This window comes from Nicotiana sylvestris, chromosome 6 (assembly GCF_000393655.2).
Source record: "Nicotiana sylvestris chromosome 6, ASM39365v2, whole genome shotgun sequence".
NCBI lineage: Eukaryota > Viridiplantae > Streptophyta > Magnoliopsida > Solanales > Solanaceae > Nicotiana > Nicotiana sylvestris.
The window spans coordinates 173,034,411-173,062,278 of record NC_091062.1 but is presented as its reverse complement, the minus strand read 5'-3'; the positions used below and the strand labels follow the sequence as shown (position 1 = coordinate 173,062,278).

Genomic DNA, 27,868 nt, shown 5'->3' with positions numbered 1-27,868 from the left:
TTGATTTATGTGAATATGACGATGTTTTGCTAGCTTCACATATTTTGACTTGTACAACTAATAGGACCTATGATGAAAATATCATTCTGGCACAAGATAGGATTGTTGTTTTCACATATACAGGTCTACAAGTGGAAAAGAAAAAGGCAAGCATTAGAATGGCGTCTATGGATTTGCTTCATGCCATTGGCACCCCTATTCAACTTGTAGGAAAGGCCATAACTGCTGAAGCACAAGCAATTTGCGAGGCTTTGAAAAGAGCGTTACAGAAAGGTTGGTCAAAGGTTTATATACTATCGGATACTGTTGATTTGTAATATATGATTATGATTGTGTAATCAAATCAAATCAGATATGTTGATTTGTATTATCTGATCATATAGGATCAAATCATATTAGCTAGGTTAGGAAAGTTTTAGATTCTTAGGGATTAGATTAGATTAGATTAGAAATACTCCTTTGTCTGGAATCAGGGGATTATTTCTTGAGTCCAAAACCTAAATGTTGTAGTTTTGGACTCAAAATACGTTTCTAATGCTAAAAAAAGGTTACATTTCTATATATAATGCGGTATTACACCGAACTATATTTTAACAGTGTTTGAGCTATTAAAGTATAACGCGGTGTAATACCGCTTTATATATAGCGCTGTGTAATATCGCGCTATACCTATTTGTGGGCCCACCAATTAGTCTCCTGCAATTAACTGACATAACAGTAATTCAAATATATATAGCGCAGTGTAATACCGCGCTATACCTGTTTGTGGGCCCACCAATAAGTCTCTTGTGGTTAACTAACATAACAATAATTCAAATGGGTATAGCACGGTGTAATACCGCGCTATACATCAAAAAATTCAGCCCCTCGAGCTAGGCATTGCCTTATTTAAAGGCATTAGGATTTTATGAAAATCCATTCAAAAAATATTCTAACTTCCGTTCAAACTTTTCTTCTTGTTATAAAGCATTTTTTATAATGTCTGAAGAGCCAAAAATAAGGGTTTCATTATATTTCTTTTTGGGGGGGGGGAGGGGGTGACGTTGTAGTGGAGAATAACTCTGTGAGGTATAATTTATCTCCACAGTGTCATGTTAAATTGTCGATTACAATGGAGTACGATAAATTAGTATCGTTGTTACGTAAAAAATGAGTGTGAAGAAACGTTCAGTGAACCTTAAAGTAACCGGTAGATATTCGTATTCTGTGACTCCGCGGGGGTTTACTTGTTATTCTTAGTTTAACATCGAAGATGGTGAAACTCTTAGAGATTTTTGCGGATTCCAGATGAATACAGGGAATTTATTGTGATAAAATTATTGGAAATGTATGTCAAGGCTGAAGACGTTCGCAATAATGAGATTGTGCAAAGCAGGGATAACCCCCAATCATCGGGTGATTATTCTGGAGCAATTTTAGCCCAACAGGTTCCGGCTGAAAGAGTGGCCGGATCTTAACTTATCTCCGTGGGCGAACAAGGAGCAAGGAAATAATTTCTCTCCTACTTTACATAATCCACAAGACGACTAGTAAACTTTAATTTTCCTTTCTGTTACGATGTTTATTTTTTATTGAATTGAATTTGTATTAACACTCATTTTCCACAAGGGGTATCGCCCGGATATGAATTTTACAAGTTATGACCCCACGCCCAATTAGAAATGTGTAGTTCTGGTGTATTGGATCGCGGTGGTCCATCCGAGAGTCATCACCAACAGGAAAATGTCCATCATGGAATGTCCACAGTAGGACTTGTAAGTGAAGTGATATAGCTATATGTAAAATATTTATCAATTTGAGTAGCTTATCATTTTGTTCATTTTGTGAAGTAAAAACGAGCAACTTGATGGTTTTGACTTCACTCAATTGCCCGTAGACGACGTATTTACTCATGATTTGGCAGATGCACAGAGTCAGGAAGATAATAGTGATTATGACAATAATGTCGATGAGTCTGGAGATGACACACCCTTTCTTGACGAGGGTGATGATGAGGAGGAAGTGAATGTCGAACCTGAGCTAACGAGGGAGCATGCTCCTCCACCTCTCGTTAGACTAAGCGTGTACGAGTCCCATGTGCCTTTTCATGAGCAGAATATTCCCTACCTTGATAATTTGCCAAGTATGCCAGATGTGGATGCCCTCACAAGGGATGCTGACGCATTTCGATCAGCAATATGGGATGAGTCTAGACCAACAGTGCTGGCAAAGGGCATGTATTTTCCCGCTAAAGCTCGTTTAACCAGGGCTATAAAAATGTACAGCGTAAGAGAGTACCGTGAGATGATGGTATGGGAGTCAACTCCGGAGGTATACAAGGTCAGATGTCGTAGACACTTTATGGGTTGTAACTGGATGTTACGTGTGATCAAGAAGGAAAGAGGGTTGTGGAAAGTAGGCAAATATATTAGCACCCATAGATGTGAAATGGACACATTCAATGAGAATCGCTTCAACTTGGATGTAGACTTGATTTCACTTGTCTTGATTCTACACTTGGAAGTGTCCATTAGGTACAAGATCAAAGAGTGTATTACATGCATCCACCAGGAATATGGGTGTACTATAACCAAAAGAAAGGCATATCTCGGGCGCAAACGTGCATTTGAAATTATTTATGGTGACTGGAATAAGTCATTTTCATCTCTAACCTCAGGTACATGGACACACTGAAACACTTTAACCCCGGGACTATTGTTGAATGGAGGCATGAGCAGAGTCCGGGAATACCGGAATATATATTCAGATACGTGTTCTGGGCATTTAAACCAGCCATTGATGGTTTTGTGCATTGACTTCCGGTAATTTCCATAGATGGTACTCATGTCTATAAAAAGTATGATATTAATCTGTTGATCGTCGTTGCAGTAGATGCCAATGGACAAATATTTCCACTAGCTTTTGCCATTTGTGCCAATGAAAGCGAAGAGACATGGACGCTATTTTTGAACCACTTGAAGCAGCACGTTATCAAATAGTGTTCATGTATTTACCTAATATTTGATCGGCATGGTGGTATTTTAAGTTCTGTATAGCATTTGCCTGAATGGCAGGAACCCTATGCATACCACCGTTACTGTGTGAGGCACCTAAAGGCCAAGTTCCAGAAGAAATATCCCATCAAGGAATTGCATGATTTAATGTGGATGGCTGAAACTGAGCACTAATAGTGCAAATTCAGGAGGCGCATGGAAGTGATCCAGTAGTTAGACAAAAGAGCCTATAATTGGCTGACGGGACATGAGCTTCACAAGTGGACATTGCATGCTAATGGTGGCAGATGATGGGGAGCCCTAACTACAAATGTGTCGGAGTTATTCAACGGCTTATTGAAGTCTGCATGTGGATTGTCTGTCACTGCCATGGTCCGGATGAGATTCAAACAAATGGCGGAGAGGTTTGTTGAAAGGCACAGAGCTCCATCGGAATTGATGGACAGGTGTGTTGAATTTATGCCAATACCGATGAGAAGATTTGAGAAATATAGGAGGCGAGCACATTGACATTCATATTTATAGTATAATCACGACCGGGGTATTTTTTAAGTTCACACTACCATCCGCGAACACCGGGGGAATAATTTACACACCGTGAATGAAGCCAGCAGGTTGTGTTTGTCATACCTCCTTTTTCCGCACCCGATAGGGTACAAGGGAGTTTTTCCAATTAAAGGACAATCGAAACGGGATTGGTTTATTTATTTCAGAGTCGCCACTTGGGAGGTTTAGGGTGTCCCAAGTCACCAATTTTAATCCCAAATCGAGGAAAAGAATGACTCCATATTACAGTCTGCGTACCAAAAATCCGGATAAGGAATTCTGTTAACCCGGGAGAAGGTGTTAGGCATTCCCGAGTTCCGTGGTTCTAGAACGGTCGCTCAACTGTTATATTCAGCTTGATTATCTTATTTTTATACAAATAAGAACTTATGTGCAAATTTCATCTTTTAACCGCTTTTATCATTTAATGTTATTTTTATCAAGAATTGCAACATCGTGGAAAACACACCTCGAACCGCGTTACAATCGATGTACCCGAGGTTAGAGCTACATTTAGACTCTGTTAAGATTGGGATTTGGGTCACATAAATGTGCACCCAAGTTTAGGAAGATAACATTATTAGACACGCGTCTAAAGCAACTAGCGTATCGTTATGTTGGGAAAAGGCCGTGAAATTCGCTAAACGGCCTGTCCCGAATTCTAAGTATTTAACATATATATTTAGAGGGCCCCGCAGCTTGTGCATTTTTGTTTGTCGAGGCTCGTCTCATTCATTATTTTATTATTTTTTTTAAAAAGGAATTTGCAACGTCATGGAAATGCATCTCAAACCTCGTCACAATCAATGTACCCGTGATTAGAGACACATTTCGACTCCGTTGAGATTTAGATTTGGGTCACATAAATGTGCACCAGAGTTTAAGAAAATTAAATTATTAAAGGCGCGCCTAAAGCAACTAGCGCATTATTATTTTGGGTAGGGCCGTGAAAATTGCTAATCGGCCCGCCCGGAATCTAAGTGTTTAATACATATATTTTGTGAGGGCCCCGCAGCTTGTGCATTTTTTGAGGCTCGTCTCATTTTTATTAAAGGCAAGCCTAAAAATAATTATGATTTTCTACCCATGACGTCATCTGAGGTTAAATGAAAACAACGATTCTAATAAATAATAATATCCATGGTAAAATGAAAAAGCGATTCAACCAAGATGACTCACAAACCGTTCATACATTCTCACATTCACTTTAAACATGCAGTAACTATCCATAAAATAAACATTTTTAACAAAACAACAAAAATTGCATTGTCGACATTCATCAATATCAAATACTCTCATTCGCCTTGAATCATAACATGCGAAACGAACAAAATGAGACAAGGATGAAGAACAATAACCTTTGAACCTCGACGACCTCAGAACGACAAACACGACCCCGACGGAACTCAAGCCGGATCTCACTGAACAACGACGGAACAATGACGAAACCTCGGACAAACACCTCGAACCGGACCTCGACTCAGCTTTTGGACTTTGGACTGGAACTCGACTTCAACACAAGGTCGAGCAACTCACCTCCATGAACTCCGGTTCAGCTAGTGGGCGTGAGGATGAGGGAAACAACCGCAGGGCTGCTTGGCGTGAAGCTGATGGATTGTTTAGTCGACGACTGTTGGGTCGACGGGCAGTGTTTACTGGCTGGAGGCACTGGACATGGGGACGACGAACAGCAGTGTCGTCGGGGCAGTGGTCGCGGACTGAGCTGGTGGTTTGGACAGTAGGGTTGAGGGGTTTTTGGACGTGAGGCTGGTGGCGGGCTTTGTTGATGGTGGTGGTTTGGACAGTCGGGAAGGTGACAGGGTGGAGAGGGAGCGGGGCGATGGTGGTTGCTGGTGGGTTTGGACGTGGGGGAGCAGCTGTGTAGGGTCGTTTATGGTGGTTTCACGGTGGGGAAGACGATGGGTGGCGGACACAGGTGGTTTCACGGAGGTGGAAGCAGGTGGTTAGGGTGGTTGACAGGCCTGTTTGGTGGTGGTTCCGGCGTTGTTGGGTCGTCGAATGGTGGTGGTCGCAAGGTGGGTTTTTGGGTAGGGTTTCCGTTCGTTCTTCTTCTTTTCTTGAGGAAGAAGATGAACAGTGATCGCCGGGTTTAATGGAGGATCGACGGACTGGTTGGATGGAGCTAGGAGGAGGAGGAGTGGTCGATGGTTATGGGTGATAGACTGGCGGAGCTGGACGAGGTGGAGGAAGCTGGTTAACGCAGCAGTAGGGTTTTTTTTCTTTCTTCTTTCTGAAGAAGAAAGATGAACAGTAGTCTCGCAACAAAAACTTTTTCAAGTCCCCCTCCAAATGTGTTTTGCCCGTGTATTTGATAACATTCTGCCAAGAAAAATGAGCCCCACGCGTGGTGGGGTTCGAGACTTGTGTCCCCCACGCGTGGTGGGTTCCCCGTGTACGGTGTTCCGTCCGTGTTCCCCACGCGTGTCCCCTCACGTGTGGTGGACTCGAATTATTATGGGCTAGGTCCGAAATTAGGCCTAAAACCGGGTAGTTTGAACCCGAATATTATTCTTTTGCCCGGACCCGAGAAATAGGAACACGACGTTGCTCAACTGATTATGTAAGCAAAATAACTACAAAAATAAGACTGATAATTAACACAAAACTAGATCTTTTTTAATATTTTTTCAAGATTAAAATAACTACAAAATACTAATAAAACTATTTTTTTGTAATTTTCGTTTTTAATATAAAGATAAAATATAAAGTAACATTTTTGTATTTTTCAAAATTAAAATGACTATAAAACATTAATAGAACTATATTTTTGGTAATTTTCGTTTTTAATATAAAGATAAAATATAAAGTAACATTTTTGTATTTTTCAAAATTAAAATGACTATAAAACATTAATAGAACTATATTTTTGGTAATTTTCGAAATTATATAAAGTACAAAAATAAAGTACAATTTTTGTATTTTTTCAAGTTTATGAGAAATACATAAACTAAAATTTATATATATATTTTTGTAATTTTCCTCTTTTGCGACGAAATAAAGCAAAAATAGTCAAAATAGCTATATTAGGCCTAAATTACATATTTATGCTAAAAATGTGAAAATTCTCGGGGATGGTCAAAAATCAGGTGTCTACAGTGTTCATGTGGGAAATGGACCATCTACCACATGTCGACGCCCCCTTTTTCTAAGAGTCAAAATCGGGTAAACGACATTTCGGAGGACAACTCTATTCCCTTTCGAGAATTGGGTTTAGAAGTTTAAAAGTCGCCACCTAATGATTATAGTGCATTAGGACACTTTAAGAAAGAATTGAGATGAAGAACCAAAGGTTGGGTAAGGGCTAGAAATTATCTCGAGGGGAAGGTGTTAGGCACCCCTCAAGATCCACTGGTGTGGTTCCCGGCCATGCTACAATTGTGACTTTAAGCAGACAAGTAGAAAAGAAAAGGATTTTTCACATAGTTTTGCAAACAAGTTTAAGAGTTGAAGGAGTAGAGAGTTTGGAAAATTAATTTAAAAGAAAACTTAAAAATTAACAAGTAAAGGGGAGAGGGGTCCTAGGTTTACAAATAATATGGATCACATCAATGCAATATCCAGCAATCACTCCTCAGAAGAGGGGTCACACGTGATATTAGCGCACCGGTCATCATATCCATATTCTACCCATCCCACCCCGTTAAGGTATTAAAGCGCGGAAAGTTTCGTTACTTATTGCATGCTAGTACCCGTCCCAATCCTATCAGTCCCGGAGGCATTTAGGACTACTACTCCTAAAGGGAAAGGGATTTGGGGCCTTTTGAGGGCTTTCAAAGGACAAAACACTAGGCATCAATCAAAACACATAATGCAAGTAAAAGGGGAAGCAGATAAGCAAGTAAGGCTCAGGTAAATCTCCTTAAGTCAGACAAGCCATAGAGTTTAGCATGTCTTGCATGGACTGGTTTAGTCTTTAAAATTAAAGCGATAAGCGGACTGGTTCAACACATACTTTTAGATAGGAAGTCCACATTAGGCTCGCTCGAATGCAGTTCTTAAGGACTAGTCTACTTTCAGCTATGTGTTGGATAGAACTAACGATTTCGAAAAGCGAACTGGTTATGAAGAGTTACCAGTTTTTTATCAGAGTGAAATGAGTTTCAGAAAAAGAATGTACTGTTTTGAAAAAGATTTAAAAGAAAAGAAAGGAGCTTCAGAAGACATGCAGACTAGTTGAAAAAAAAAGAGTTTCACGAACCTTATCAGAATCAGAAAATGCCAGTTTGGTTTAGAAAATGTTTGTTAACTTACGAGGTTCAGAAAATCATAGAAGACTGCCAGTTTTACCAAAGTATATATTAATTTAAACGGTTGGTGCTGTTTTGAACAAATGAGACAGTTCCGACTCGAAGTTCCTATAGGCATGCTTTCTATACGTTAACTAATTTTAACATTTTTTTAACAGGAGTCTTACAAACATGGTATCTATATGCAACTTTATCATTAAGCCTACAGTTTGCCTAATTGTATCATTATGTGCAGAAATATAAACCCCTATGAGCACGGTATCTATATGCATAGTTGCAGAAAGTTTAGAAGTTAAATTCTATAGGCATGGTCTCTACGTGTGAAATTGCGCAGTGTAGAAATTAAACCTATAGACATGATTTTTACCCTTTTGTGCATGAAAAGTAACCCCCCCTCCCCTTTTCACTAAAATCCCATGAGTTTATACAAATTATTATAGACCAGCAAAAAATAAGACAGAAATTAAAAATACATCAGAAATTACAGCTACATCCGAGCAGCCTAATTCAGACTTAGTATCTAACAATATAAGATTGAACCACTTCCGAGATCCAGATTTCCAAAGCCTTCTCTTATCTAGGGTGTTTCAGATATCCAAGGAGTTTAAGGAACTCCAAGCAGTGCTTACACCCAAGATGTTAATTAGAAAGAGTTACAGTGCAGTGTGGAAGAGCCAGCCCTTAGGTGTCCAAGTTCAGAGGGAGCTCATGGATCCCAAAGCAAGGCTCACAAGAGAGGGGCAGAACTTAGGTACTAAGAATGAGTGTAAGTGCAAGAGAGGGGGTTGGGGAATGCCATGGCAGGCTGGTGGCCATGCCTAGCCACAAGGTAGGCTGGCACACCCCTGACCAAGCCTGTTCAGCCAACAAATAAGAGCACAGACCTAGTGAAGGTCAGACTATGGTCTGGGCAGTGATTAGGACACTGTCAGACCAAGATCTCAAGCTCATAATACATATAAGGGGGAAAAGGAATGAGAATTGAAAGAGTTTAGGACTCAGGGAGTCCAGTCCATATACATGAACAACAATGTCAAGGGTTGTCATGTTTTCTAAACCATAACTCAGCAGACAAAGGGTTCAGGGATGGGAATTCATATAGGAGCAGGAATAAGAGGCTTGCAGAAAGCAGTAAAATAAACAAAGAAAAGATTGAAGCATAAACACATAAGAGAGGGGGCAAAATTTAAACAAGAAGAGACATACCAGTTGCAGAAAAGTAAGCACAAAGAAAAGTCGGATACTTGCAGCCAAAACACAGTCAGAGAAGAGAGCTTATGAGTTCAGAGAAAACTCGAATGCTTTTTTTTTAGAAAACCTAAGTGTATTTGAGAGAAGAAGTGGTGACTTATGTTGTGTGTTCGAACTTGTTTCTTGAAAGAGAATAGGTGCAGGTATTTATAGTTTTGAAAACGAGTAGAGAATAAGGTAACAAATAATGTTTCAACACAAACATGGAAATAAACACAGTCAGAATCAATTAACACAGGTATTCCCCTTTAATCAAGGGATTACTGCTCAAACAGACACTAACAGGATTAATATAAGGAAAGAAGATCAATTTGTAAGCAGAATGATTGTTATCATAAAAGGAGCAGTAAAACTATATAGTAAGGGATTAAGTCTAAATATAGGAATGTACTTATTTTGGAAAGGATCTGGTAAGGCCAAACAAAGAGAGAGAATCAATTAACCCTTAACGGGCGAGTAAAAAATCAGAATTTCATAAGGAAAAGTTTTGAAAATCAATCACGAGTTTGAAAATCAATCACAGAATGGACTCAGTATATAAATAAAGTGCACAAGTAACAAGCATGTGAGGCCAAGCTATGGCGAGAAGGAACAGCATACAGTAATAGCATAGAGCAAGCATTCATAGCATGATAGTCACGTAGGTTAGGTTTCAGTGATTTAGTAGTAGAGGAAAAGATCAAAAGCATGTGAAGAATCAAGTAAAAACCTTTCTGAAAACATAGTCGAGTTTGACAGATAGTCGGAACTCCGAACAAAAAGGAATCACATAAGGAAGAGAGATGCTGAAACAAAAAGAATCAGGCTGAGCAACTTTAGACAGACGAATTGCATGAATAAACTCAAGGGACTCGAATAGGCCCCAAAGAACTAGGGTTTTCGAAAATTAGTCGAGTTTAGAGGCGATAAACAAGTGAAACAAACAAGCGAATTCAGAATCTCAAATAAACCCCAAAAATTAGGGTTTTCAACGCTAATTCAGGTGTAAACAAGGTAAATCAAACTAATACAAACAAACAGACTAAGAAACTCAAACAAAATTCCAAAAATTAGGGTTTTCAACATGCTAACTCAAATAGAAAAACAACACAAGCAAAACATGTCGAGAATCAGAGAAGACATTCGAAATAACTTAACATAAAACCCTAGTTGAAGAATAAAGAGTTTTGAAAGCAAAATTAAAGAAACTTCGATAAAAAAATGCTTAGCAAGTTCAAAACACACATAGATCCGGAGCAGATCTGAAATAAAATCGGAGGAACCTTAGAGATTAGGGCTTCGTAAGAAACCCAGGTGATGAGGAAGGCTTTGAAAACCATCGATCTATGTAGGAGAGTCGAAGGTCGAACTCGGATAGCCATGGCTGGTCGGACAAAGGTTGAAGATGACCGGAGAACAGTCATCAAGCAAAGGCTTGGTCGAAACCTTTCAAGATCTGGTCATAGGACCTCAGAAACGAGCACGTAGAAGCCATGAGAGGCTGGTATAGGCCTCCGATGAGCCTGGGAAACCATGGATTAGGGTTTCAGGGAGAGGCGGCGGCTAGAGTTTGAGGTGAGTTGAGAGAGAGTTGAGAGAAAGAAGGGATTCAAAGGCGGCGTCTCTAAAAGAATGAGGTAGGGTTTAGGGTCGTTTGGATTAAAAAATGTAAGAAGCAACGGTGGCCGTTGATCTAAATGATCAACGGCCGGGATTAAAAGGGGTTATGGGCTGGGTCGGTTGAATAGGTGTTGGGCCAGGTTAGAGTGGTAATTGGGCTGGTCCAAATTTGAGTTTGAAATTGGGTTAATTTTAGGCTAAAATCGAAATGTAATGGGTCTACAATTGAAACGAACTGAGGCCAAAATTTAAATAGCCAGTTTTCCCTTTTTATTTTATAAAAATAGTAAAAAATGATTTTGAAAGCAAATTAAAAGCACTGGATCCATTAATAGTATATAAATATTAATTAAAAAATATTGGAACCAGTTTCATAATTATAAAATGCTATTAAATCTTAAAGCAGGCTAAAAATTGCAATTATATGCAATTTAGCTTTTAAAATACCAAATTAATTTGTAAAAATATATGAAAAGTAACCTACCTATATTTTGGTATAAATATGAGAATAAAATAAATTATTCACCAAAGTGATAGTTTTGGGAAAAATTATTGAGCAATAAATCAATTTAAAAAATCTTTTAAATAATTGGAAAAATACTAAACACTTGGGCATACTTATATATGTATGTATATGATATTTGAAAGTATTTACATGTAAAATAAATACATAGGGAAAAATTGGGTATCAACAGCTGCCCCTCTTTATCCGGGAAGGATGAAAGAGTTGTCGGGTAAAGATATGATGGCAAATTTTGACCGAAAGAGATGATTTGCAAAGAATTCTGACCGAGCTCTGGCTCTTGAGCTGCCTACATATCTCTGGTCTTACAGGAATCAGGCCATATGTAGTTCAGGATCCATTGGCGAAATATGTCGATAGAGTTATTGAAAGGAACGAACGCGATGCCTAAGTTGAGAAGGATAGTTGAAGTCTGATAGGCTGCAAAACCTGGAGCAGGATCGCTACTACTGAGACGGCCATTTGCTAGCCGGTGTACCTGCAAGTGGGCAATACAGCATAGATTGTACATAAATTTAAAGGTGATGCAAGTTCCCATTGGACCATGAATGCTGTCTTTGGACGGTTAGGATGACGTCCCGGGCTATGAAGAGTGTAAATAAAAATTCATGGGCCATGAAATGATGTTCTCGGGCCATGTAGATGGTGTCTCCGAACTATGATGCCTTTGAATAGGTTGGCAATTTTTCAGACCATGAAATGCAAAAGGTGGCGATCTTTCAGTCGGTACAGAATTTAAATGAAGGTGGCGATGTTGTAGCTGTGCGAGAAAAGTAAAGAGGCGATATTTTAGCCATGCAGGATGGAGACAATGTTTAGTCTCAAAAGATAGATAGAGTAGCCTTATGCAGATGGAGACAGGGCTTAGTCTCGAAAGGCAGATAAGTAGCCTTATGTAGATGATGATGGAGGTAGAGCTTAACCTCGGAAGGCAGAAAAGTAGCCTTATGCAAAATGCAGATGGAGATAGAGCTTAGTCTCGAAAGGTAGATAAGTAGCCTTATGTAGATGATGATGGAGGTAGAGCTTAACCTCGGAAGGCAGAAAGGTAGCCTTATGCAAAATGCAGATGGAGACAGGGCTTAGTCTCGAAAGGCAGATAAGTAGCCTTATGTAGATGATGATGGAGGTAGAGCTTAACCTCAGAAGGTAGAAAAGTAGCCTTATGCAAAATGCAGATGGAGACAGGGCTTAGTCTCAAAAGGCAGAAGAGTAGCCTTATGCAGATGATGATGGAGGTAGAGCTTAACCTCGGAAGGCAGAAAAGTAGCCTTATGCAAAATACAGATGGAGATAGAGCTTAGTCTCGAAAGGTAGATAAGTAGCCTTATGTAGATGATGAGGGAGGTAGAGCTTAACCTCGGAGGCATAAAAGTAGCCTTATGCAAAATGCAGATGGAGACAGAGCTTAGTCTCGAAAGGCAGATAAGTAGCCTTATGCAGTGCAAGAATGTAAAAGGGCGATTAGTTGTAAGATCTCTTAGCTGATAGCCGATTACGACAATATGACTACTGGGGAGATTGTGTGCGGATAGCAATTGTGGGCAAGTGATGATTCTGAGAAGTTGCATTCTTGGGAAAGTATGCATACATAAATATACTTAACGATACTGCAAGTCGAGTGCCTGTATCCAAAGAAATATCATGAGTTCTGTAAGGGGAAAAGGTTAGTTCTTCCTCCCCGGGCTTTTGTGTTGTGTGTCATTGGGGTAGCGTTGCTAAACAACAGCAATTCGGATAATAGTTATGCATGATTTAGTAAATATAACATAAGTATATAATCGAAAATAGTTTTCTTTAGATGAACCAACAACTGCAACGTGGTTCAAGACATTGCAACCTCTTTCGCTCCGAAATTTTGAGGGTCCTCCTCAAAATTCTGCCCCAGTTTGCTGAGCGGACATTTCTGACGGCTATGCTGAATGACTAAAAAATCGTCTTCGGAATTTTGAGGGTCCTCCTCAAAATTCTGCCCTAGTTTACTGGGTTGGCGCTTCTGGCGATGCATGGACTAAAATCAACTTCGGAATTTTGAGGGTCCTCCTCAAAATTCTGCCCCAATTCCAATAGCGGGGAAAATGGAATTTTTATTAAATTTTGACCGAACCCATAGGGCTGCCTACGTATCCCCTCTTAAGCTGGAATCAGGTCAGGCAAAGTTCAAATACATCATAGAGGGAATCATAAGTGGTTACACATAATATCGTTTTACTGCATCTGAATTGATCGGCTTTGGCCAGACTTCTCCGTCCATTTCTGCAAGAATAAGGGCTCCTCTAGTTAGAACCCGGTGAACCATGTACGGACCCTGCCAATTGGGAGAGAACTTCCCCTTGGCTTCATCTTGATGTGGGAATATTTTCTTCAACACCAGCTGCCCCGGTGTAAACTTCCTTGGCTTAACTCTTTTGTTGAAGGCTCTGGACATTCTGTTCTGATACAACTGACCGTGGAAAACTGCATTCATCCTTTTCCCATCTATAAGAGCTAACTGCTCGTAGCGTCCTTTTACCCATTCTGCATCATCCAACTATGTTTCTTGTATGATCCTTAAGGAGGGAATTTCTACCTCGGCGGGGATGACCGCCTCTATACCATAAACCAGCATGTAGGGAGTTGCTCCGGTCGATGTGCGGACTGTGGTGCGGTATCCCAATAAGGCAAATGATAATTTCTCATGCCATTGTTTGTGCCTTTTGACCATCTTCCTTAGTATCTTCTTAATATTCTCGTTGGCTGTCTCCACAGCTCCATTCATCTGAGGCCTGTAGGCTGTAGAGTTCTTGTGTTTGATCTTGAATGTTTCACACATTGCTTTCATCAAGTCGCTGTTGAGATTGGAACCATTATCAGTGATGATTGATTTCGGAATTCCGAACCGACAAACAATGCAGTCGCGGACGAAATCTGCCACAAACTTCTTAGTGACCACCTTGTATGATGCTGCTTCGACCCATTTGGTAAAATAATCGATTGCCACTAAGATGAACTTGTGCCCATTTGATGCGGCAGGCTCAATAGGTCCGATAACATCCATTCCCCAAGTGGCGAATGGCCATGGTGAGCTTGTTGCAGTAAGCTCATTTGGAGGCACTTTTATCATATCTGCATGTATTTGACAGCGATGGCATTTGTGAACATACCGGATACAGTCTGTTTCCATAGTCATCCAAAAATACCCTGCTCAGAGTATCTTCTTTGCTAAGACAAAACCATTCATGTGCGACCCGCAGGTCCCTGCATGCACTTCGTCCAATAGCCTGGATGCTTTTTTTGCTTCGACACACCTTAGTAAACCCAAATCGGGAGTCCTCTTGTACAGGATTCCTCCATTGTGAAAGAAGTTACTGGATAACCTACGAAGTGTGCGCTTCTGAGTAGCGTTGGCAAGTCTTGGATATTCCCCTATTGTCAGGTACTCCTTGATGTCATGGAACCATGGTTTTCCATCCGCTTCTTCCTCAATGTGGGGGCAATAAGCTGGCTGATCATGAATCTTTACTGGGATGGGATCAATGAAATTTGTATCTGGATGCTGGATCATGGACGATAAAGTAGCTAATGCATCAGCAAACTCGTTCTGGACTCTGGGGAAGTGCTAAAATTCTGCCTTTATGAACCTTTTCCTCAACTCCTGTATGTGATGCAAGTAGGGAAGTATCTTAGAGTTCTTAGTTGTCCACTCTTCTCGAACCTGATTTATGAGCAAGTCTGAATCCCCGATCACTAGCAACTCCTGAACGTTCATGTCAATGGACATTTTGAGCCCCAAGATGCAGGCTTCATATTCGGCCATATTATTGGTGCAAGGGAACCTGAGCTTGGCGGATACCGGGTAGTGCTGGCCGATTTATGATACTAGGACTGCTCCTATGCCAACTCCTTTGAAATTTGCAGCTCCGTCGAAAAACAACCTCCAACCATCATAGGATTCTGCAATATCTTCTCCTATGAAAGATACCTCTTCATCGGGAAAATACGTTTTTAGGGGTTCGTATTCTCCGTCCACGGGATTCTCGGCGAGATGATCCGCCAAGGCTTGCCTTTTGATTGCTTTCTGTATCACATAAACAATGTTGAATTCACTTAGCAGGATTTTCCACTTGGCGAGCTTGCCAGTAGGCATGGGTTTCTGGAAGATATACTTCAAAGGGTCCATTCTGGATATGAGATAAGTAGTGTAAGCACAGAAGTAATGCCTCAACTTCTGCGCGACCCAAGTCAGAACACAACAAGTGCGTTCTAAAAGAGAATACTGAGCCTCGTACGGTGTGAACTTCTTACTGAGATAGTAGATGGCTTGCTCCTTTCTCCCTGTTTCATCATGTTGTCCCAGAACACAACCGAATGCTCCATCCAATACCGCAAGGTAAAGCAATAAGGGTCTTCTTGGCTTAAGCGGAACCAAGACCGGCGGCGTTGACAAGTATTCCTTAATTCTGTCAAAAGCTTTCTGAAAATCATCAGTCCACTTGGTGGCAGCGTCATTTTTCAACATTTTAAAGATAGGTTCACAAATGATCGTGGACTGAGCTATGAACCGGCTGATATAGTTGAGTCTCCCCAGGAAACTCATCACGTCCTTCTTGTTCTTTGGTGGCGGCAATTCTTGGATAGCTTTGACCTTTGATGGATCCAATTTTATTCCTCGACGACTCATGATGAAACCCAATAATTTACCAGTAGGAACCCCGAATGCACACTTGGCGGGATTTAGTTTCAGATTGTACCTCCTTAGTCTGTTGAAGAACTTTCTTAGGTCTTCCATGTGATCCCTGGCTTTCTTCGATTTGATGATGATGTCATTCACATATACCTTGATCTCCTTGTGTATCATGTCATGAAAGATGGTAGTCATGGCTCTCATGTAGGTGGCACCAACATTCTTCAAATCGAATGGCATCATTTTGTAACAGTACATTCCCCATGGCGTGATGAAAGTCGTTTTCTCTGCATCTTCCTCATCCATCCATATCTGATGATACCCAGCGAAACAATCAACGAAAGACTGTAACTCATACTTGGCTCAGTTGTCAATTAGAATGTGTATGTTCGGCAAGGGGAAGTCGTCTTTAGGACTGGCCCGGTTAAGATCCCGGTAGTCAACACAAACTCTAATTTTCCCATCCTTTTTTTGCACTGGCACGATGTTGGCTAACCATGTCGGATACTCTACTACCCTGAGAACCTTGGCTTTGACTTGCTTGGTAACCTCTTCTTCGATTTTCAAACTCATGTCGGGTTTGAATTTCCTGAGCTTCTGCTTTACCGGCGGACATGTTGGATCTGTTGGCAGTTTGTTAGCTACAATGGATGTACTGAGACCAGTCATATCATCATACGACCAGGCGAATATGTCTTCATATTCCTTTAGGAATTCCGTGTACTCTTTCTTTTCTGATGGTGACAGGTGAACACTGAAGCGCATTTTTTTGACATTCTCTGTATCTCCCAGATTAACGACCTCAGTTTCGTCCAAGTTAGACTTAGGCCTATTCTCAAAATTCTCAACCTCTCTAACGACCTCTTCTGGTATATCATCCTCTTTTGAATCCATATCCGTTTGTTGCGTTGTCCCATTGCAAGTCACAATCGTTGGTTCATCGTCAAGGCAAGTAATAGTAATGCTGTGTAAAATAAAGTGAATGATAGAAAAAATAATAAGATCAAGATATATAATAAACTGAAATGCTTCGACTGAATTCATAATTGTTTTGAATATCAGAGCTCTTTTCAAAATTAAAGACAATGCGGAAATAAAATCAACTAGTAAAAAGTAAAAATGTGATGCATGGTGCTTTTGTTTAGCCTTGCTACCCAGAAGCTTTCTGGGCCCTGGTGGTTCTGATTGACCAATTGCTAAGGCATTCTCTTCGGTTCACAGCTTGTATAGAAGGGTCTTCCTCCCATTCCTCCTCGAAAATAACACAGCAGTCCATATCATCGTCTTCCAGAAACAGATTCTTCATGGCTGCAAATGCTTCATCTTCCTCTTATCCATATATGATGTCTGCCGGCTGGAAAGTCTGCTCCAGGCGAGATATCGGATGCTCCAGTGGATAGTAGGGACTGCGCCATAGTGGCGACCAGTCATTGAACTCCTTCCAAGTGTATTCATATCCCAACCAAATGTAGTACCATGTTTCTTCAGCTTGATGGGTTTGGTGATTCCCTGGAGGTTTTTGCCGAGTCCCTTTCCAGGTTCGTACCCACACCAATTCAAGATACTTTCAATCTTGTTATCCCATCATTTATCCTTGTCTATAGCGTTGACCCTTTCAATGTGGTGGTATGTTTCTCCGCCTATTCTCCTTCTGCCTCCAATCATCGGGATAGTCTGGCGACTATATACGGGGATGCTACCATCGCCATGAATAATCACCTCTTGGTGATTCCATTCGAACTTCACTGCCTGATGCAGGGTCGATGCTACAGCTCCAGCAGCGTGGATCCATGGTCGTCCCAACTGCAAGTTGTAGGATGCTAGGACATCTATCACTTGAAAGTCAACGTTGAACCAAGTTGGTCCCATTTGCAGGCATAGGCTAATCTCTCCAATAGTAGACCTTTGGGACCCATCGAAGGCTTTGACATTGATGGCTCCATCTTTGATCTCATGCAGGCTCTTTCCCAATGTTCTGAGAGTGATCAGCAGACAGATGTTGAGGTTGGATCCTCCGTCGATCAAGACTCTAGTGATGAAGTAATCCTCGCATTGCACGGTGATGTGCAGGGCCTTGTTGTGACTCAGTCCTTTTGGTGGCAGCTCATCTTCGTGGAAGGTGATTTTGTGGCTTTCCAGTATTTGCCCCACCATATTTGCCATTTCGCCTCTAGTTATGTTGCTGGGCACATAAGCTTCGCTCAATATCTTCATCAAGGCATTTTTGTGTACGTCAGAGCTCTGCAGAAGAGCTAGGATGGAGATCTGCGTTGGTGTTTTGTTCAACTGCTCAACGACCGAATACTCCTTAGCTTGTATTTTCCTCCAAAGATCATCGGGCCCAGTTTCAGTAGTCCGTCCAGAGGATTGCTTACTGGACTCAGCTAGGTGCTCTGGAGTGTAAACCCTGCCTGTTCTGGTCATACCCTGCGCAACAATTGCTTCTCCCGTCTTGGTCTTCCCTTTCCTCCTTGCTTTAGCTGTGTAATCCCATGGTATGGCATTTGAGTGGAACGGTGTTATGTCTGAAATTGCTACAGGAATAGGTACCCTTGGTGGTAACACAACAACTTCGAAAGGTGCAGGTGCCTTCGGGACTCCAAACTCAACCTTAATTGGTCCGGGCGCCTTTGCAGAAGAAGGTGCTTCAAATTCGAGAGGTATATACATATTTACTTCATCGCCCTTGGAGGGTTGATTCTGCACAACAATCGGTTAAGCGTGACTGCCGGTTTCTTTGGCTCATCGCCCTCAGCAATCAATCCTATCGACCCCTTGGGGTCCCAGTCATCTTCGATCTCGATCATGTGAATGTCTCCACCTTTGTGATCAGGCAGATGGTTGGTGCGGATATTAGGAGCAGGCTCCTTTTCTACGATAACCTTATTGTCGATCAAAGTTTGAATCTTGTCCTTCAACGAGCGGCACTCATCAATGGTATGCCCCTTCATGTCGGAGTGGTACGCACAGGTCTTATTAGGGTTGACTCACTGGGAAGGATTTTCTAAAGTTATGGCAGGGATAGGGGAGACGTAACCAACAGCTTTAAGTTTCTCATACAGCTGGTCAATTGGCTCAGCGATGGCTGTATATTGTCTGGGAGGTTTGCGGTCAAAATTTGGTCTGGGTCTAGGGAAATTTTGGCGAGTGGGAGGTGATTGGTAGTGAGAGGGTTGGGCATTATAAGCTTGGTAAACAGGTGCAGGTTGAGAGTATCTGGGTGAAGTGGGTTGATATGTGGGAGGTGGAGATGATTGGTAAACGGGCGGTGGATTTTGGTAAGCGGGTGCTTGGTAATTCGGGAAAGGCTGATATGTAAGTGGAGGTGACGGGTAAGTGTGGTATTTTAGTGGTGATTTGGCTCCCTGTGCGACCATCACGACACTGACATCCTTCTTCTTGGACGTGCCACCAGACTGTAAAGCCTTGTTAGTGGCCTGCAATGCTTCAATATTAGTAACCATACCATTCTTAATGCCTTCCTCAATTCTTTCTCCCAGCTTGATGATATCGGAGAATTTCTGGCCCTCGATCAGCATCAACCTCTCATAATATTGTGGATCCTGAGCCCGGACGAAGAATCTGTTCATATGTTCCTTTTCTAAGGCCGGCCTGACCTTAGCAGCCTCTGATCTCCAACGAGTAGCATACTCGCGGAATGTCTCGGTAGGCTTCTTCTTCAAATTCTGGATGTAGAATACATCTGGTGCATTCTCTGTGTTAAATTGGAACCTATCCATGAAATCTGATGCCATACCTACCCAGCTTGTCCATTTCTTGGGGTCCTGACTGATGTACCAGGATAAAGCATCCCCCTTCAGACTTCTCATAAAGAGTTTCATACGGATTTTCTCATTCCTTCCGACTCCGACCAGCTTATCACAATATGTCCTCAAATGGACTCTGGGATCTCCCGTGCCATCGAAAATTTTGAACTTGGGAGGTTTGTACCCCTCTGTAAGTTCAACATCTGGTTGAATGCATAGGTCCTCATAATTCAGCCCATCTATACCTCTATTGCCTTCCACGCCCTGGACTCGGCTGGTCAACTTCTTGAGTTCTGCTGTCAAGTTTCTGATAAGAGAGTCCTTGTCATCAGACTCAGGTGCACTTGAGATTGGTTGAGTGTAGTGGGGTACAATATCTACGTAGATGGGAGTGTTGTGGAGGTCGTCGTTTGTGGTGTTTAGTGGTTCAGGAATAAGTAGTGGAGTGTGGCATGTGTTGCAGTGTTGAGCATGAGTGGGTTGCATCTGTGGTTGTGGGGTGTTCTGTGGAGGTGCGGGATTTTAAGCATTTGGAAAGTTGTCATCAGGAGCGGTGAGAGAGAATGATAAATTTGCCAAGTTCCGAACTTGATCCAGTTCTTCTCGGAACTTTAATAATTTCTACTCAAGTTGGGCAGCAGTTTCCTTAGAAATCGGGGTACCCTGAGGAATATCAATTCTTTCAATTTCCTTTCTGGCGCTTGAATCTCTCATTCTACCTTTGTTCTTGTTCCAGATAGGACTCGGAGGAGGAGGAGGTGGAGGGCCCTTGGATCTCGTACTGTATGATGATGGTGCCAGAATGCACGAACTAACCTTTGGGGAGGGGAATAAAAATAAAAGAAAAATAAAAAAGGTAACAAGTTAGCGCGAATTATGAGGAAAAATGTTGCAGTATTTAAACACATTGTGCAAGAATATAAATCGCGTCCTAATTTGGGTGCCTCGTTGTGCCCTAGGTAGGCCTAACGACAAATTAATTTGGAGAACTTATAATGCTAAATGCCTCATTTTATTGATAAAAATAAGACGAATCCAAAACGACACTAAATAACGGAAAGTAAAATTTCACTAGTGGCCATTGGCCTTATTACATTAAAAGCGAAAAGAAAAACTCCTAACTACTTGTTCCCAGAAGGACCTTCTTCAGGTTGAATGTTCTCGTTGATCAAGTCCTCCAGCTCGCGCAGATTTTCCAGTAAAAATGCTATCGCCAGACGTTCTCCTTTGCCTTCCTCAGCATTTTGATAGTCGATGACTCTTTTCCTCACTTTCCCTTCCAATTCCAGCAAGTTGTACTCCAGGTATTCTAGCTTCTCACTAGCCTTGGTGACTCTCTCTTTCCATTCGTTGATTTGGTTGCTCGATGGGAGGTTTCTCCACCAAGTCTGCAAGAGTGAAGGTATGTTTACCATACCGAAGTCAGGAACTTTGTCATTCATTTTATGCAAAACAAAAGGGTTAAGACCTCACCCCCACCGGACTCAACTATTTAATACCAATAATCAGCATAAAAAGCATTTAGTTCTCCAAATAAATGTACAGAATATGGTATTGTCCATTTGGGTTTCAAGGAAACCCAGTGGACTTCGGACAAGGCTATCTTAATGAGTCATTATGTGGACAACATAACTGACTCGGTTAGGTTTGACCATGATGCATGCACAGTTAAACAGAGTAAGGTTTCTATTGGGGTATTAGACAGGTACCCTTGAGCGGACAACTCAAGAGGGAAAGACACGGAACCGTCGACTGCACCGCTGATTGACTGGTTTTACCGCAAATACGCCTTTGCCAACTTTAAAGGGTGATAATATTGGAAGAGTGCAACCACTCATTATAAGCGTTGCTATGGTATTTGTTTGGCACGAGTGGGATATGATGTTGAAGATGCAGTTTACAAGAATGAAACAAATTGACATGTATTTCCACGTTCATAAGATAAATGATTACAATAATTGCAGTAATTACAACAGTATTGAAATAAAGCAGTAAAGGAAAGCAGTTAAAGGAAAAAAAAGACATGAAGAGCCAAGTCAGTTTCGTAGTGATAGAATAAAAGACAGTAAATAAAGCAATTAATGAGATAATAGAGTCACAAGCAGCATGCAGTGGTAAAAGCCTTAAGAATCCCCAGTAGAGTCGTCATGCTGTCGACGCCCCCTTTTTCTAAGAGTCAAAATCTGGTATACGACATTTGGGAGGACAACTCTATTCCCTTTCGAGAATTGGGTTTAGAAGTTGACGAGTCTCCACCTAATGATTATAGTTCATTAGGACACTTTAAGAAAGAATTGAGATGAAGAACCGGAGGTTGGGTAAGGGCTAGAAATTATCTCGAGGGGAAGGTGTTAGGCACCCCTCAAGATCCACTGGAGTGGTTCCCGGCCATACTAAAATTGTGACTTTAAGCAGACAAGTAGAAAAGAAAAGGATTTTTCACATAGTTTTGCAAACAAGTTTAAGAGTTGAAGGAGTAGAGAGTTTGGAAAATTAATTTAAAAGAAAACTTAAAAATTAACAAGTAAAGGGGAGAGGGGTCCTAGGTTTACAAATAATATGGATCACATCAATGCAATATCCAGCAATCACTCCTCATAAGAGGGGTCGCACGTGATATTAGCGCACCAGTCATCATATCCATATTCTACCCATCCCACCCCGTTAAGGTATTAAAGCGCGGAAAGTTTTGTTACTTAATGCATGCTAGTACCCGTCCCAATCCTATCAGTCCCGAAGGCATTTAGGACTATTAATCCTAAAGGGAAAGGGATTTGGGCCTTTTGAGGGCTTTCAAAGGACAAAACACTAGGCGTCAATCAAAACACATAATGCAAGTAAAAGGGGAAGCATATAAGCAAGTAAGGCTCAAGTAAGCCTCCTTAAGTCAGACAAGCCATAGAGTTTAGCATGTATTGCATGTACTGGTTTGGTCTTTAAAATTAAAGCGATAAGCGGACTGTTTCAACACATACTTTTAGACAGGAATTCCGCATTAGGCTCGCTCGAATGCAGTTCTTAAGGACTAGTCTACTTTCAGCTATGTGTTGGATAGAACTAACGATTTCGAAAAGCGAACTGGTTATGAAGAGTTACCAGTTTTTTATCAGAGTGAAACGAGTTTCAGAAAAAGAATGTACTGTTTTGAAAAAGATTTAAAAGAAAAGAAAGGAGCTTAAGAAGACATGTAGACTAGTTGGAAAAAAAAGAGTTTCACGAACCTTATCAGAAAAAACTGAGTTTCAAAAAATGCCAGTTTGGTTTAGAAAATGTTTGTTAACTTACGAGGTTCAGAAAATCACAGAAGACTGCTAGTTTTACCAAAGTATATATTAATTTAAACGGTTGGTGCTGTTTTGAACAAATGAGACAGTTCCGACTCGAAATTCCTATAGGCATGCTTTCTATACGTTAACTGATTTTAACACTTTTTAACAGGAGTCTTACAAACATGGTATCTATATGCAACTTTATAATTAAGCCTACAGTTTGCCTAATGGTATCATTATGTGCAGAAATGTAAGCCCATATGAGTAAGGTATCTATATGCATAGTTGCAGAAAGTTTAGAAGTTAAATCCTATAGGCATGGTCTCTACGTGTGAAATTGCGCAGTGTAGAAATTAAACCTATAGACATGATTTCTACCCTTTTGTGCATGAAAAGTAACCCCCCTCCCATTTTCACTAAAATCCCATGAGTCTATACAAATTATTACAGACCAGTAAAAAATAAGACAGAAATAAAAATACATCAGAAATTACAGCTACATCCGAGCAGCCTAATTCAGACTTAGTATCTAACAATATGAGATTGAACCACTTCCGAGATCCAGATTTCCAAAGCCTTCTCTTATCTAGGGTGTTTCAGAGATCCAAGGAGTTTCAGGAACTCCAGGTAGTGCTTACACCCAAGATGTTAATTAGAAAGAGTTACAGTGCAGTGTAGAAGAGCCAGCCCTCAGGTGTCCAAGTTCAGAGGGAGCTCATGGATCCCAAAGCAAGGCTCACAAGAGAGGGGCAGAACTTAGGTTCTAAGAATTAGTGTAAGTGCAAGAGAGGGGGTTGGGGAATGCCATGGCAGGCTGGTGGTCATGCCTAGCCACAAGGTAGGCTGGCAAACCCCTGACCAAGCATGTTCAGCCAACAAATAAGAGCACAGACCTATTGAAGGTTAGACTATGGTCTGGGCAGTGATTAGGAAACTGCCAGACCAAGGTCTCAAGCTCAGAATACATATAAGGGGGAAAAGGAATGGGAAATGAAAGAGTTTAGGACTCAGGGAGTCCAGTCCATATACATGAACAACAATGTCAAGGGTTGTCATGTTTTCTGAACCATAACTCAGCAGACAAAGGGTTCAGGGATGGGGATTCATATAGGAACAGGAATAACAGGCTTGCAGAAAGCAGTAAAATAAACAAAGAAAAGACTGAAGCATAAACACATAAAAGAGGGGGCAAAATTTAAACTAGAAGAGACATACCAGTTGCAGAAAAGTAAGCACAAAGAAAAGTAGGATACTTGCAGCCAAAACACAGTCAGAGAAGAGAGCTTATGAGTTCAGAGAAAACTCGAATGCTTTTTTTTTTTTAGAAAACCTAAGTGTATTTGAGAGAAGAAGTGGTGACTTATGTTGTGTGTTCGAACTTGTTTCTTGAAAGAGAAGAGGTACAGGTATTTATAGTTTTGAAAACGAGTGGAGAATAAGGTAACAAATAAGGTTTCAACACAAACATGGAAATAAACACAGTCAGAATCAATTAACACATGTATTCCCCTTTAATCAAGAGATTACTGCTCAAACGGACACTAACAGGATTAATGTAAGGAAAGAAGATCAATTAGTAAGCAGAATGATTGTTACCATAAAAAGAGCAGTAAAACCATATAGTAAGGGATTAAGTCTAAATATAGGAATGTACTTATTTTGGAAAGGATCTGGTAAGGCCAAACAAAGAGAGAGAATCAATTACCCTTAACGGGCGAGTAAAAAATCAGAATTTCATAAGGAAAAGTTTTGAAAATCAATCACGAGTTTGAAAATCAATCACAAAAGGGACTCAGTATATAAATGAAGTGCACAAGTAATAAGCATGTGAGGCCAAGCTATGGCTAGAAGGAACAACATACAGTAATAGCATAGAGCAAGCATTCATAGCATGATAGTCATGTAGGTCAGGTTTCAGTGATTTAGTAGTAGAGGAAAAGATCAGAAGCATGCGAAGAATCAAGTAAAAACCTTTCTGAAAACACAGTCGAGTTTGACAGATAGTCGGAACTCAGAACAAGAAGGAATCACATAAGGAAGAGAGATGCTGAAACAAAAAGAATCAGGCTGAGCAACTTCAGACAGACGAATTGCACGAATAAACTCAAGGGACTCGAGTAGGCCCCAAAGAACTAAGGGTTTTCGAAAATTAGTCGAGTTTAGAGGCGATAAATAAGTGAAACAAACAAGCGAATTCAGAATCTCAAATAAATCCCAAAAATTAAGGTTTTCAACGCTAATCATGTGTAAACAAGGTAAATCAAACTAATACAAACAAACAGACTAAGAAACTCAAACAAAATTCCAAAAATTAGGGTTTTCAACATGCTAACTCAAATAGAAAAACAACACAAGAAAAACATAGCAAAACATGTTGAGAATCAGAGAAGAGATTCGAAATAACTTAACATAAAACCCTAGTTGAAGAATAAAGAGTTTTGAAAGCAAAATTAAAGAAACTTCGAGAAAAAAATGCTTAGCAAGTTCAAAACACACATAGATCTGGAGCAGATCTGAAATAAAATCGGAGGAACCTTAGAGATTAGGGTTTCGTAAGAAACCCAGGTGATGAGGAAGGCTTTGAAATCCATAGATCTAAGCAGGAGAGTCGAAGGTCGAACTCGGATAGCCATGGCTAGCCGAACAAAGGTTGAAGACGACCGGAGAACAGTCATCAAGCAAAGGCTTGGTTGAAACCTTTCAAGATCTGGTCATATGACCTCAGAAACGAGCACGTAGAAGCCATGAGAGGCTGGTATAGGCCTCTGATGACCCTGGGAAGCCATGGATTAGGGTTTTAGTGAGAGGCGGCGGCTAGGGTTTGAGGTGAGTTGAGAGAGAGTTGAGAGAAAGAAGGGATTCAAAGGTGGCGTCTCTGAAAGAATGAGGTAGGTTTTAGGGTCGTTTGGATTAAAAAAGGTAAGAAGCAATGGTGGCCGTTGATCTAAATGATCAACGGCCGGGATTAAAAGGGGTTATGGGCTGGGTCGGTTGAATAGGTGTTGGGTCAGGTTAGAGTGGTAATTGGGCTGGTCCGAATTTGAGTTTGAAATTGGGTCAATATTAGGCTAAAATCGAAATGTAATGGGGCTACAATTGAAACGAACTGAGGCCAAAATTTAAATAGCCAGTTTTCCCTTTTTATTTTATAAAAATAGTAAAAAATGATTTTGAAAGCAAATTAAAAGCACTGGATTCGTTAATAGTATATAAATATTAATTAAAAAATATTGGAACCAGTTTCATAATTATAAAATGCTATTAAATCTTAAAGCAGGCTAAAATTGCAATTATATGCAATTTAGCTTTTAAAATACCAAATTAATTTGTAAAAATATATGAAAAGTAACCTACCTATATTTTGGTATAAATATGAGAATAAAATAAGTTATTCACCAAAGTGATAATTTTGGGAATAATTATTGAGCAATAAATTAATTTAAAAAATCTTTTAAAAAATTGGAAAAATACTAAAACACTTGGGCATACTTATATATGTATGTATATGATATTTGAAAGTATTTGCATGTAAAAGAAATACATAGGGAAAAATTGGGTATTAACGCCACATGCCGTGCGCACATGCCATGAAATGTTTTCAACAAGTTGGTTTAGGGGCAACCAACTATGTCGATAGCCAATACAGTGTTGCTGCATACGTAAACACATATAGTGGGCAGTTGCAGCCATTGGGTGCTGAGCATTATTAGCCGCTGAAACCATTTAAAATGTTGTGTAACAAGGACTATTTGCGCAAGCTACAAGTGCAAAAGAGAATGCGTATACGGAACCAAATGGATGTTGGTGATACCATTATGTGCGTAAATGTGGCATATGCTCGCAAACAGGACACGGACGTCGTAAATGTCCTTCAACTAGTTTGGGTGGCGGTGGTAATCTAGATCTTTGTGCAAGTTCGTCTAATGTACCCAACTATCAAGGATACACCTAGTGTTTTGTTTTCGTAATATTTTTTGTAATAAGTGTCTGTACTTGTTTATGTTGCAAGATGTATCAAATAAAATTATGTTCCACAGCCTTGTTACATTTTATTATCTAACATGACCTTTTGAATTGGGATGATGATATGATAGTTCCAACATTCAACTTATTGGTGTTAGTAAAGAAGACCAATATGAAGATTAAAAATTCATAACATAACACTTCAAGAGGAAAAAGCACAACCATAACTAAAGCAACATACATGAAAATAAAAGATAATAAAAGGATAAATCAAGACAAACACATCATAGTACCAAGTAAAAAACGGATTAGTATATATATTAAGTTACGGAAAATATGAAACTGAATAAAGATATACAATACTGATGTATATATATTTTCTGGAGTTAAGGTATAACAAACAAAAGTATTTTATGTTAAAGAAATAAAGTTTTGAGTATGTGACTATATATATAGGGACACACATAGCATATCGCGGTTAAATACTACGTTTTGTGTGAATATATATAGCGCGGTTGAATACTATGTTTTGTGTGTTGTCTTGTCGGTCTGAAAAGCTGACCGACTGTGAAAAAGCTGTTTCGTTTCAGAAAAAGTCAATACATATAGCGCGGTTGAATACTACGTTTTGTGTGTTGTCTTGTCGGTCTGAAAAGCTGACAAACTACGAAAAAGCTGTTTCATTTCAGAAAAAGTCAATATGTATAGCGCGGTTGAATACTACGTTTCGTGTGTTGTCTTGTCGATATGAAAAGCTGACCGACTACGAAAAAGCTGTTTTGTTTCAGAAAAAGTCAATATGTATAGCGCGGTTAAATACTACGTTTTGTGTGTTGTCTTATCGGTCTGAAAAGCTGACCGACTGTGAAAAAGTTATTTTGTTTCAGAAAAAGTCAATATGTATAGCGCGGTTAAATACTACATTTTCTGTGTTACTTTGCCTATAAATAACGGGCGCATTCTAGTTATTTTCTGCGCTTAACAATAACCAATAGTAAATATTTTTATAAAAGCAAGGTTTTTTTT

General features: G+C 40.3%; 1 protein-coding gene across 1 annotated transcript; it reads left to right on the top strand.

Annotated features, from left to right (window-relative positions):
* The first annotated feature begins 1,661 nt into the window (after positions 1-1,661).
* On the top strand, positions 1,662-3,167 carry LOC138871700 (uncharacterized). Its single transcript, XM_070149597.1, has 4 exons — positions 1,662-1,754; positions 1,984-2,656; positions 2,815-2,966; positions 3,054-3,167. Exons 1-4 carry the CDS (start codon positions 1,662-1,664, stop codon positions 3,165-3,167), a joined length of 1,032 nt encoding a protein of 343 aa, XP_070005698.1.
* Positions 3,168-27,868: the final 24,701 nt, after the last annotated feature.

Coding starts and splice junctions, on each gene's coding strand:
- LOC138871700 (XM_070149597.1), top strand. CDS start 1,662: ATGTGTAGTTCTGGTGTATTGGATCGCGGTGGTCCATCCGAGAGTCAT. Junction 2,657..2,814: donor ATTTTCATCTCTAACCTCAG/GTACATGGACAC, acceptor TAATTTCCATAG/ATGGTACTCATGTCTATAAA. Junction 2,967..3,053: donor TGAACCACTTGAAGCAGCAC/GTTATCAAATAG, acceptor CCTGAATGGCAG/GAACCCTATGCATACCACCG.